Source organism: Pseudoliparis swirei, chromosome 17, assembly GCF_029220125.1.
Source record: "Pseudoliparis swirei isolate HS2019 ecotype Mariana Trench chromosome 17, NWPU_hadal_v1, whole genome shotgun sequence".
Classification (NCBI taxonomy): Eukaryota; Metazoa; Chordata; class Actinopteri; order Perciformes; family Liparidae; genus Pseudoliparis; species Pseudoliparis swirei.
Window position 1 is genome coordinate 685,391 of NC_079404.1, and position 13,275 is coordinate 698,665.

Sequence of the window (13,275 nt, forward strand, 5' to 3'; positions counted from 1 at the left end):
TTCATGTAGAGCATCTCCAGGTGAACAGGTGTTCGTGTAGAGCGTCTCCAGGTGAACAGGTGTTCGTGTAGAGCGTCTCCAGGTGTTCATGTAGAGCGTCTCCAGGTGAACAAGTGTTCGTGTAGAGCGTCTCTAGGTGAACAGGTGTTCATGTAGAGCATCTCCAGGTGAACAGGTGTTCGTGTAGAGCGTCTCCAGGTGAACAGGTGTTCATGTAGAGCGTCTCCAGGTGTTCATGTAGAGCGTCTCCAGGTGAACAGGTGTTCGTGTAGAGCATCTCCAGGTGTTCATGTAGAGCGTCTCCAGGTGAACAGGTGTTCATGTAGAGCGTCTCCAGGTGAACAGGTGTTCGTGTAGAGCGTCTCCAGGTGTTCATGTAGAGCGTCTCCAGGTGAACAGGTGTTCATGTAGAGCATCTCCAGGTGAACAGGTGTTCATGTAGAGCGTCTCCAGGTGAACAGGTGTTCGTGTAGAGCGTCTCCAGGTGAACAGGTGTTCGTGTAGAGCGTCTCCATGTGAACAGGTGTTCATGTAGAGCATCTCCAGGTGAACAGGTGTTCATGTAGAGCGTCTCCAGGTGAACAGGTAGAGCGTCTCCAGGTGTTCGTGTAGAGCGTCTCCATGTGAACAGGTGTTCATGTAGAGCGTCTCCATGTGAACAGGTGTTCAAGTAGATCGTCTCCAGGTGTTCGTGTAGAGCGTCTCCAGGTGAACAGGTGTTCATGTAGAGCGTCTCCAGGTGTTCATGTAGAGCGTCTCCAGGTGAACAGGTGTTCATGTAGAGCATCTCCAGGTGTTCATGTAGAGCGTCTCCAGGTGAACAGGTGTTCATGTAGAGCATCTCCAGGTGTTCATGTAGAGCGTCTCCATGTGAACAGGTGTTCATGTAGAGCGTCTCCAGGTGAACAGGTGTTCGTGTAGAGCGTCTCCATGTGAACAGGTGTTCATGTAGAGCGTCTCCAGGTGAACAGGTGTTCGTGTAGAGCGTCTCCAGGTGAACAGGTGTTCGTGTAGAGCGTCTCCAGGTGAACAGGTGTTCATGTAGAGCGTCTCCAGGTGAACAGGTGTTCATGTAGAGCGTCTCCAGGTGAACAGGTGTTCATGTAGAGCGTCTCCAGGTGAACAGGTGTTCATGTAGAGCGTCTCCAGGTGAACAGGTGTTCGTGTAGAGCGTCTCCAGGTGAACAGGTGTTCATGTAGAGCGTCTCCAGGTGAACAGGTGTTCGTAGAGCGTCTCCAGGTGTGAACAGGTGTTCGTGTAGAGCGTCTCCAGGTGAACAGGTGTTCATGTAGAGCGTCTCCAGGTGAACAGGTGTTCATGTAGAGCGTCTCCAGGTGTTCATGTAGAGCGTCTCCAGGTGAACAGGTGTTCATGTAGAGCGTCTCCAGGTGAACAGGTGTTCATGTAGAGCGTCTCCAGGTGAACAGGTGTTCGTGTAGAGCGTCTCCAGGTGAACAGGTGTTCATGTAGAGCGTCTCCAGGTGAACAGGTGTTCATGTAGAGCGTCTCCAGGTGAACAGGTGTTCGTGTAGAGCGTCTCCAGGTGTTCATGTAGAGCGTCTCCAGGTGAACAGGTGTTCATGTAGAGCGTCTCCAGGTGAACAGGTGTTCGTGTAGAGCGTCTCCAGGTGAACAGGTGTTCGTAGAGCATCTCCAGGTGAACAGGTGTTGTAGAGCGTCTCCAGGTGAACAGGTGTTCATGTAGAGCGTCTCCAGGTGAACAGGTGTTCATGTAGAGCGTCTCCAGGTGAACAGGTGTTCGTGTAGAGCGGCTCCAGGTGTCTCCATGTGAACAGGTGTTCGTGTAGAGCGTCTCCAGGTGAACAGGTGTTCATGTAGAGCGTCTCCAGGTGAACAGGTGTTCATGTAGAGCGTCTCCAGGTGAACAGGTGTTCGTGTGAGCGTCTCCAGGTGTTCATGTAGAGCGTCTCCAGGTGAACAGGTGTTCGTAGAGCGTCTCCAGGTGTTCATGCATGTGAACAGGTGTTCATGTAGAGCGTCTCCAGGTGAACAGAGCGTCTCCAGGTGTTCATGTAGAGCGTCTCCAGGTGAACAGGTGTTCATGTAGAGCGTCTCCAGGTGAACAGGTGTTCATGTAGAGCGTCTCCAGGTGAACAGGTGTTCATGTAGAGCGTCTCCATGTGAACAGGTGTTCATGTAGAGCATCTCCAGGTGTTCATGTAGAGCGTCTCCAGGTGAACAGGTGTTCATGTAGAGCATCTCCAGGTGTTCATGTAGAGCGTCTCCAGGTGTTCATGTAGAGCGTCTCCAGGTGTTCGTGTAGAGCGTCTCCAGGTGTTCATGTAGAGCATCTCCATGTAAACAGGTGTTCATGTAGAGCGTCTCCAGGTGTTCATGTAGAGCGTCTCCATGTGAACAGGTGTTCATGTAGAGCGTCTCCAGGTGTTCATGTAGAGCGTCTCCAGGTGAACAGGTGTTCATGTAGAGCGTCTCCAGGTGAACAGGTGTTCATAGAGCGTCTCCATGTGAACAGGTGTTCATGTAGAGCGTCTCCAGGTGAACAGGTGTTCATGTAGAGCGTCTCCAGGTGAACAGGTGTTCATGTAGAGCGTCTCCAGGTGAACAGGTGTTCATGTAGAGCGTCTCCAGGTGAACAGGTGTTCATGTAGAGCGTCTCCAGGTGAACAGGTGTTCGTGTAGAGCGTCTCCAGGTGAACAGGTGTTCATGTAGAGCGTCTCCAGGTGTTCATGTAGAGCGTCTCCAGGTGAACAGGTGTTCATGTAGAGCGTCTCCAGGTGAACAGGTGTTCATGTAGAGCGTCTCCAGGTGAACAGGTGTTCGTGTAGAGCGTCTCCATGTGTTCATGTAGAGCGTCTCCAGGTGAACAGGTGTTCATATAGAGCATCTCCAGGTGAACAGGTGTTCGTGTAGAGCGTCTCCAGGTGTTCGTGTAGAGCGTCTCCAGGTGTTCATGTAGAGCGTCTCCAGGTGAACAGGTGTTCGTGTAGAGCGTCTCTAGCTGAACAGGTGTTCATGTAGAGCATCTCCAGGTGAACAGGTGTTCGTGTAGAGCGTCTCCAGGTGAACAGGTGTTCATGTAGAGCGTCTCCAGGTGTTCGCAGGTGAACAGGTGTTCGTGTAGAGCATCTCCAGGTGTTCATGTAGAGCATCTCCAGGTGAACAGGTGTTCATGTAGAGCATCTCCAGGTGAACAGGTGTTCATGTAGAGCGTCTCCAGGTGAACAGGTGTTCGTGTAGAGCGTCTCCAGGTGTTCATGTAGAGCGTCTCCAGGTGAACAGGTGTTCATGTAGAGCGTCTCCAGGTGAACAGGTGTTCATGTAGAGCGTCTCCAGGTGAACAGGTGTTCATGTAGAGCGTCTCCAGGTGAACAGGTGTTCGTGTAGAGCGTCTCCAGGTGAACAGGTGTTCGTGTAGAGCGTCTCCAGGTGAACAGGTGTTCGTAGAGCGTCTCCAGGTGAACAGGTGTTCGTGTAGAGCGTCTCCATGTGAACAGGTGTTCATGTAGAGCGTCTCCATGTGAACAGGTGTTGATGTAGAGCATCTCCAGGTGAACAGGTGTTCGTGTAGAGCGTCTCCAGGTGAACAGGTGTTCAAGTAGAGCGTCTCCAGGTGAACAGGTGTTCATGTAGAGCGTCTCCAGGTGAACAGGTGTTCGTAGAGCGTCTCCAGGTGTTCATGTAGAGCGTCTCCAGGTGAACAGGTGTTCGTGTAGAGCGTCTCCATGAACAGGTGTTCATGTAGAGCGACTCCAGGTGTACAGGTGTTCATGTAGAGCGTCTCCAGGTGTTCATGTAGAGCGTCTCCAGGTGAACAGGTGTTCATGTAGAGCGTCTCCAGGTGTTCGTGTAGAGCGTCTCCAGGTGAACAGGTGTTCATGTAGAGCGTCTCCAGGTGAACAGGTGTTCATGTAGAGCGTCTCCAGGTGAACAGGTGTTCATGTAGAGCATCTCCAGGTGTTCATGTAGAGCGTCTCCAGGTGAACAGGTGTTCATGTAGAGCATCTCCAGGTGTTCATGTAGAGCGTCTCCAGGTGTTCATGTAGAGCGTCTCCAGGTGAACATGTGTTCATGTAGAGCGTCTCCAGGTGAACAGGTGTTCATGTAGAGCGTCTCCAGGTGAACATGTGTTCATGTAGAGCGTCTCCAGGTGAACAGGTGTTCGTGTAGAGCTCTCAGGTGTTCATGTAGAGCGTCTCCAGGTGAACAGGTGTTCGGTAGAGCGTCTCCAGGTGAACAGGTGCCAGGTGTTCATGTAGAGCGTCTCCAGGTGAACAGGTGTTCATGTAGAGCATCTCCAGGTGAACAGGTGTTCGTGTAGAGCGTCTCCAGGTGTTCGTGTAGAGCGTCTCCAGGTGTTCATGTAGAGCATCTCCAGGTGAACAGGTGTTCGTGTAGAGCGTCTCCAGGTGAACAGGTGTTCATGTAGAGCGTCTCCAGGTGAACAGGTGTTCATGTAGAGCGTCTCCAGGTGAACAGGTGTTCGTGTAGAGCATCTCCAGGTGTTCATGTAGAGCGTCTCCAGGTGAACAGGTGTTCATGTAGAGCGTCTCCAGGTGTTCATGTAGAGCGTCTCCAGGTGTTCATGTAGAGCGTCTCCAGGTGAACAGGTGTTCATGTAGAGCATCTCCAGGTGTTCATGTAGAGCGTCTCCAGGTGAACAGGTGTTCATGTAGAGCGTCTCCAGGTGTTCATGTAGAGCGTCTCCAGGTGAACAGGTGTTCATGTAGAGCGTCTCCAGGTGTTCATGTAGAGCGTCTCCAGGTGAACAGGTGTTCATGTAGAGCGTCTCCAGGTGTTCATGTAGAGCGTCTCCAGGTGAACAGGTGTTCATGTAGGGCGTCTCCAGGTGTTCATGTAGAGCGTCTCCAGGAGAACAGGTGTTCATGTAGAGCATCTCCAGGTGTTCATGTAGAGCGTCTCCAGGTGAACAGGTGTTCATGTAGAGCATCTCCAGGTGTTCATGTAGAGCGTCTCCAGGTGAACAGGTGTTCATGTAGAGCGTCTCCAGGTGAACAGGTGTTCGTGTAGAGCGTCTCCAGGTGTTCATGTAGAGCGTCTCCAGGTGTTCATGTAGAGCGTCTCCAGGTGAACAGGTGTTCATGTAGAGCGTCTCCAGGTGTTCATGTAGAGCGTCTCCAGGTGTTCGTGTAGAGCGTCTCCAGGTGTTCATGTAGAGCGTCTCCATGTGAACAGGTGTTCATGTAGAGCGTCTCCAGGTGTTCATGTAGAGCGTCTCCAGGTGAACAGGTGTTCATGTAGAGCGTCTCCAGGTGAACAGGTGTTCATGTAGAGCGTCTCCATGTGAACAGGTGTTCATGTAGAGCGTCTCCAGGTGAACAGGTGTTCATGTAGAGCGTCTCCAGGTGTTCATGTAGAGCGTCTCCAGGTGAACAGGTGTTCATGTAGAGCGTCTCCAGGTGAACAGGTGTAGAGCGTCTCCAGGTGAACAGGTGTTCTAGAGCGCCTCCAGGTGAACAGGTGTTCAGGTGTTCATGTAGAGCGTCTCCAGGTGAACAGGTGTTCATGTAGAGTCTCAGGTGAACAGGTGTTCGTAGAGCGTCTCCAGGTGAACAGGTGTTCATGTAGAGCATCTCCAGGTGAACAGGTGTTCATGTAGAGCGTCTCCAGGTGTTCATGTAGAGCGTCTCCATGTGAACAGGTGTTCATGTAGAGCGTCTCCAGGTGTTCATGTAGAGCGTCTCCAGGTGAACAGGTGTTCATGTAGAGCGTCTCCAGGTGAACAGGTGTTCGTGTAGAGCATCTCCAGGTGTTCATGTAGAGCGTCTCCAGGTGAACAGGTGTCATGTAGGCGTCTCAGGTGAACAGGTGTTCATGTAGAGCGTCTCCAGGTGAACAGGTGTTCATGTAGAGCGTCTCCAGGTGAACAGGTGTTCATGTAGAGCGTCTCCAGGTGAACAGGTGTTCGTGTAGAGCGTCTCCAGGTGTTCATGTAGAGCGTCTCCAGGTGAACAGGTGTTCATGTAGAGCGCCTCAGGTGAACAGGTGTTCGTGTAGAGCGTCTCCAGGTGTTCATGTAGAGCGTCTCCAGGTGAACAGGTGTTCATGTAGAGCGTCTCCAGGTGAACAGGTGTTCGTGTAGAGCGTCTCCAGGTGAACAGGTGTTCATGTAGAGCGTCTCAGGTGACAGGTGTTCGTGTAGAGCGTCTCCAGGTGAACAGGTGTAGAGCGTCTCCAGGTGAACAGGTGTTCGTAGAGCTCCAGGTGAACAGGTGTTCATGTAGAGCGTCTCCAGGTGTTCGTGTAGAGCGTCTCCATGTGAACAGGTGTTCATGTAGAGCGTCTCCAGGTGAACAGGTGTTCGTGTAGAGCGTCTCCAGGTGTTCATGTAGAGCGTCTCCATGTGAACAGGTGTTCATGTAGAGCGTCTCCAGGTGAACAGGTGTTCGTGTAGAGCGTCTCCAGGTGTTCATGTAGAGCGTCTCCAGGTGAACAGGTGTTCATGTAGAGCGTCTCCAGGTGAACAGGTGTTCGTGGAGAGCGTCTCCAGGTGAACAGGTGTTCATGTAGAGCGTCTCCAGGTGTTCATGTAGAGCGTCTCCATGTGAACAGGTGTTCATGTAGAGCGTCTCCAGGTGAACAGGTGTTCATGTAGAGCGTCTCCAGGTGAACAGGTGTTCGTGTAGAGCGTCTCCAGGTGTTCATGTAGAGCGTCTCCATGTGAACAGGTGTTCATGTAGAGCGTCTCCAGGTGTTCGTGTAGAGCGTCTCCAGGTGTTCATGTAGAGCGCTCCAGGTGAACAGGTGTTCGTGTAGAGCGTCTCCAGGTGTTCATGTAGAGCATCTCCATGTGAACAGGTGTTCATGTAGAGCGTCTCCAGGTGTTCGTGTAGAGCGTCTCCAGGTGTTCATGTAGAGCATCTCCAGGTGAACAGGTGTTCGTGTAGAGCGTCTCCAGGTGTTCATGTAGAGCGTCTCCAGGTGAACAGGTGTTCGTGTAGAGCGTCTCCAGGTGTTCATGTAGAGCGTCTCCAGATGTTCATGTAGAGCGTCTCCAGGTGAACAGGTGTTCATGTAGAGCGTCTCCAGGTGAACATGTAGAGCGTCTCCAGGTGTTCATGTAGAGCGTCTCCATGTGAACAGGTGTCATGTAGAGCGTCTCCAGGTGAACAGGTGTTCATGTAGAGCGTCTCCAGGTGAACATGTAGAGCGTCTCCAGGTGTTCATGTAGAGCGTCTCCATGTGAACAGGTGTTCATGTAGAGCGTCTCCAGGTGAACAGGTGTTCATGTAGAGCGTCTCCAGGTGTTCATGTAGAGCATCTCCAGGTGTTCGTGTAGAGCGTCTCCAGGTGTTCATGTAGAGCGTCTCCATGTGAACAGGTGTTCATGTAGAGCGTCTCCAGGTGAACAGGTGTTCATGTAGAGCGTCTCCAGGTGAACAGGTGTTCGTAGAGCTCCAGGTGAACAGGTGTTCATGTAGAGCGTCTCCAGGTGAACAGGTGTCTGTAGAGCGTCTCCATGTGAACAGGTGTTCATGTAGAGCGTCTCCAGGTGAACAGGTGTTCATGTAGAGCGTCTCCAGGTGTTCGTGTAGAGCGTCTCCAGGTGAACAGGCGCTCACCTTGTAGCAGTAGTCTGAGGTGTAGAGCACCTGCAGCTCTTCAGTCAGCTGGTTGTGGAAGGTGAGCAGCGCCTGGTCCATCTTCAGCCCTGCAGACAGGAAGTCCTCGATGACTCGTCGCGGTCGTAAACACAGATAGCAGGAGTATCGACCCCATCGCCACGGTAACCGACTGGAAGTTCTCTACCTGTAAACCCGGCTCTCGTACGGCCGCGGGCCCCACCCTGATACCTGAGCCTCGCTCTGGGGCTCGTAGCAGAACCATCGGTCTGACCCCCAGGAGGATCTAGTCGACCTCTCGTGACCCCGAGTCGACCTCTCGTGACCCCGAGTCGACCTCTCGTGACCCCGAGTCGACCCCTCGTGACCCTGAAGCTCACCTGGTGCTACGCGTCCCCCGGAGCCGCCGCTCAGCAGCAGCAGCCAGGCCAGAGCTCGTAGAGGTGCGCTGCGCTCCATGCTGCTCGTGAGGACGCTCTCGCCGCTCCGCTTTATAAGGCTCCAACGGGCGGGCAAAGGGCGGCGGGACGCGTGTCGCAATGCTGGCGCTCAGACGATGACGACGATGATGATGATGATGATGATGATTACATGTGAATGAATGATTGAAAGCGAGCAGCTGGAGAAGATGTGATGGAGTCAGAGGATCTCTACCGTCGCCACGCCGACCGGCCGCTGCTCACGTCCTCCAGCTCATTTCCCTGAGAGCGACGCTGTGACCGATGAGGGGGGGGGGGTAAAGCCCATTAACCTTTGACCTGCAGCTGAAGAGCAGCGCTGGCTTTAAAATCTACAGAGACATCATTAACAGTCCATGTTAAAGTGTGTGTTACATGTTATTAAAGTGTGTGTTACATGTTATTAAAGTGTGTGTTACATGTTATCAAAGTGTGAGTTACATGTTATCAAAGTGTGTGTTACATGTTATTAAAGTATGTGTTACATGTTATTAAAGTGTGTGTTACATGTTATCAAAGTGTGAGTTACATGTTATCAAAGTGTGTGTTACATGTTATTAAAGTGTGTGTTACATGTTATTAAAGTGTGTGTTACATGTTATCAAAGTGTGAGTTACATGTTATCAAAGTGTGTGTTACATGTTATTAAAGTGTGTGTTACATGTTATCAAAGTGTGTGTTACATGTTATCAAAGTGTGAGTTACATGTTATTAAAGTGTGTGTTACATGTTATTAAAGTGTGTGTTACATGTTATTAAAGTGTGTGTTACATGTTATTAAAGTGTGTGTTACATGTTATTAAAGTGTGTGTTACATGTTATCAAAGTGTGAGTTACATGTTATCAAAGTGTGTGTTACATGTTATTAAAGTGTGTGTTACATGTTATTAAAGTGTGTGTTACATGTTATCAAAGTGTGAGTTACATGTTATCAAAGTGTGAGTTACATGTTATTAAAGTGTGTGTTACATGTTATTAAAGTGTGTGTTACATGTTATTAAAGTGTGTTACATGTTATCAAAGTGTGAGTTACATGTTATTAAAGTGTGTGTTACATGTTATTAAAGTGTGTGTTACATGTTATTAAAGTGTGTGTTACATGTTATCAAAGTGTGAGTTACATGTTATTAAAGTGTGTGTTACATGTTATTAAAGTGTGAGTTACATGTTATCAAAGTGTATGTTACATGTTATTAAAGTGTGTGTTACATGTTATCAAAGTGTGAGTTACATGTTATTAAAGTGTGAGTTACATGTTATTAAAGTGTGTGTTACATGTTATTAAAGTGTGTGTTACATGTTATTAAAGTGTGTGTTACATGTTATTAAAGTGTGTGTTACATGTTATCAAAGTGTGAGTTGCATGTTATCAAAGTGTGTGTTACATGTTATTAAAGTGTGTGTTACATGTTATTAAAGTGTGTGTTACATGTTATCAAAGTGTGTGTTACATGTTATTAAAGTGTGTGTTACATGTTATTAAAGTGTGTGTTACATGTTATCAAAGTGTGAGTTACATGTTATCAAAGTGTGTGTTACATGTTATTAAAGTGTGTGTTACATGTTATTAAAGTGTGTGTTACATGTTATCAAAGTGTGAGTTACATGTTATCAAAGTGTGTGTTACATGTTATTAAAGTGTGTGTTACATGTTATTAAAGTGTGTGTTACATGTTATCAAAGTGTGAGTTACATGTTATTAAAGTGTGTGTTACATGTTATTAAAGTGTGTGTTACATGTTATTAAAGTGTGTGTTACATGTTATCAAAGTGTGAGTTACATGTTATTAAAGTGTGTGTTACATGTTATTAAAGTGTGTGTTACATGTTATCAAAGTGTGTGTTACATGTTATTAAAGTGTGAGTTACATGTTATCAAAGTGTGTGTTACATGTTATTAAAGTGTGTGTTACATGTTATCAAAGTGTGAGTTACATGTTATCAAAGTGTGTGTTACATGTTATTAAAGTGTGTGTTACATGTTATTAAAGTGTGTGTTACATGTTATCAAAGTGTGAGTTACATGTTATCAAAGTGTGTGTTACATGTTATTAAAGTGTGTGTTACATGTTATCAAAGTGTGTGTTACATGTTATTAAAGTGTGTGTTACATGTTATCAAAGTGTGAGTTACATGTTATTAAAGTGTGTGTTACATGTTATTAAAGTGTGTGTTACATGTTATCAAAGTGTGAGTTACATGTTATTAAAGTGTGTGTTACATGTTATTAAAGTGTGTGTTACATGTTATCAAAGTGTGAGTTACATGTTATTAAAGTGTGTGTTACATGTTATTAAAGTGTGTGTTACATGTTATTAAAGTGTGTGTTACATGTTATTAAAGTATGTGTTACATGTTATCAAAGTGTGAGTTACATGTTATCAAAGTGTGTGTTACATGTTATTAAAGTGTGTGTTACATGTTATTAAAGTGTGTGTTATTACATGTTATTAAAGTGTGTGTTACATGATATCAAAGTGTGAGTTACATGTTATCAAAGTGTGAGTTACATGTTATTAAAGTGTGTGTTACATGTTATCAAAGTGTGAGTTACATGTTATCAAAGTGTGTGTTACATGTTATTAAAGTGTGTGTTACATGTTATCAAAGTGTGAGTTACATGTTATTAAAGTGTGTGTTACATGTTATTAAAGTGTGTGGTACATGTTATCAAAGTGTGTGTTACATGTTATTAAAGTGTGTGTTACATGTTATTAAAGTGTGTGTTACATGTTATCAAAGTGTGTGTTACATGTTATTAAAGTGTGTGTTACATGTTATCAAAGTGTGAGTTACATGTTATCAAAGTGTGAGTTACATGTTATTAAAGTGTGTGTTACATGTTATCAAAGTGTGAGTTACATGTTATCAAAGTGTGTGTTACATGTTATTAAAGTGTGTGTTACATGTTATCAAAGTGTGAGTTACATGTTATTAAAGTGTGTGTTACATGTTATTAAAGTGTGTGTTACATGTTATCAAAGTGTGAGTTACATGTTATTAAAGTGTGTGTTACATGTTATTAAAGTGTGTGTTACATGTTATTAAAGTATGTGTTACATGTTATCAAAGTGTGAGTTACATGTTATCAAAGTGTGTGTTACATGTTATTAAAGTGTGTGTTACATGTTATTAAAGTGTGTGTTACATGTTATTAAAGTGTGTGTTACATGTTATCAAAGTGTGAGTTACATGTTATCAAAGTGTGAGTTACATGTTATTAAAGTGTGTGTTACATGTTATCAAAGTGTGAGTTACATGTTATCAAAGTGTGTGTTACATGTTATTAAAGTGTGTGTTACATGTTATCAAAGTGTGAGTTACATGTTATTAAAGTGTGTGTTACATGTTATTAAAGTGTGTGGTACATGTTATCAAAGTGTGTGTTACATGTTATTAAAGTGTGTGTTACATGTTATTAAAGTGTGTGTTACATGTTATCAAAGTGTGTGTTACATGTTATTAAAGTGTGTGTTACATGTTATCAAAGTGTGAGTTACATGTTATCAAAGTGTGAGTTACATGTTATTAAAGTGTGTGTTACATGTTATCAAAGTGTGAGTTACATGTTATCAAAGTGTGTGTTACATGTTATTAAAGTGTGTGTTACATGTTATCAAAGTGTGAGTTACATGTTATTAAAGTGTGTGTTACATGTTATTAAAGTGTGTGTTACATGTTATCAAAGTGTGAGTTACATGTTATTAAAGTGTGTGTTACATGTTATTAAAGTGTGTGTTACATGTTATTAAAGTATGTGTTACATGTTATCAAAGTGTGAGTTACATGTTATCAAAGTGTGTTACATGTTATTAAAGTGTGTGTTACATGTTATTAAAGTGTGTGTTACATGTTATTAAAGTGTGTGTTACATGTTATCAAAGTGTGAGTTACATGTTATCAAAGTGTGAGTTACATGTTATTAAAGTGTGTGTTACATGTTATCAAAGTGTGAGTTACATGTTATCAAAGTGTGTGTTACATGTTATTAAAGTGTGTGTTACATGTTATCAAAGTGTGAGTTACATGTTATTAAAGTGTGTGTTACATGTTATTAAAGTGTGTGGTACATGTTATCAAAGTGTGTGTTACATGTTATTAAAGTGTGTGTTACATGTTATTAAAGTGTGTGTTACATGTTATCAAAGTGTGTGTTACATGTTATTAAAGTGTGTGTTACATGTTATCAAAGTGTGAGTTACATGTTATCAAAGTGTGAGTTACATGTTATTAAAGTGTGTGTTACATGTTATCAAAGTGTGAGTTACATGTTATCAAAGTGTGTGTTACATGTTATTAAAGTGTGTGTTACATGTTATCAAAGTGTGAGTTACATGTTATTAAAGTGTGTGTTACATGTTATTAAAGTGTGTGGTACATGTTATCAAAGTGTGTGTTACATGTTATTAAAGTGTGTGTTACATGTTATTAAAGTGTGTGTTACATGTTATCAAAGTGTATGTTACATGTTATTAAAGTGTGTGTTACATGTTATCAAAGTGTGAGTTACATGTTATCAAAGTGTGAGTTACATGTTATTAAAGTGTGTGTTACATGTTATCAAAGTGTGAGTTACATGTTATCAAAGTGTGTGTTACATGTTATTAAAGTGTGTGTTACATGTTATCAAAGTGTGAGTTACATGTTATCAAAGTGTGTGTTACATGTTATTAAAGTGTGTGTTACATGTTATCAAAGTGTGAGTTACATGTTATTAAAGTGTGTGTTACATGTTATTAAAGTGTGTGTTACATGTTATCAAAGTGTGAGTTACATGTTATTAAAGTGTGTGTTACATGTTATTAAAGTGTGTGTTACATGTTATTAAAGTATGTGTTACATGTTATCAAAGTGTGAGTTACATGTTATCAAAGTGTGTGTTACATGTTATTAAAGTGTGTGTTACATGTTATTAAAGTGTGTGTTACATGTTATTAAAGTGTGTGTTACATGTTATCAAAGTGTGAGTTACATGTTATCAAAGTGTGAGTTACATGTTATTAAAGTGTGTGTTACATGTTATCAAAGTGTGAGTTACATGTTATCAAAGTGTGTGTTACATGTTATTAAAGTGTGTGTTACATGTTATCAAAGTGTGAGTTACATGTTATTAAAGTGTGTGTTACATGTTATTAAAGTGTGTGGTACATGTTATCAAAGTGTGTGTTACATGTTATTAAAGTGTGTGTTACATGTTATTAAAGTGTGTGTTACATGTTATCAAAGTGTGTGTTACATGTTATTAAAGTGTGT

General features: G+C 44.1%; 1 protein-coding gene across 3 annotated transcripts in view; it reads right to left on the reverse strand.

Annotated features, from left to right (window-relative positions):
• si:dkey-192p21.6 (uncharacterized protein LOC565246 homolog) overlaps positions 1-13,275 on the reverse strand; it is a 54,255-nt gene that overhangs the window by 37,748 nt on the left and 3,232 nt on the right. For 2 of the 3 annotated variants that reach the window (XM_056435703.1, XM_056435702.1), the window contains exons 2-3: positions 7,945-8,277; positions 7,565-7,653 (exon numbers count right to left, since the gene is read on the reverse strand). In XM_056435703.1, the coding sequence (XP_056291678.1) occupies positions 7,565-7,653; positions 7,945-8,023 (168 nt within the window). In that variant the 5' untranslated portion in view covers positions 8,024-8,277. Of the gene's footprint in view, positions 1-7,564; positions 7,654-7,944; positions 8,278-13,275 lie in introns of those variants that run through there. The other variant, XM_056435704.1, reaches the window with a different exon arrangement.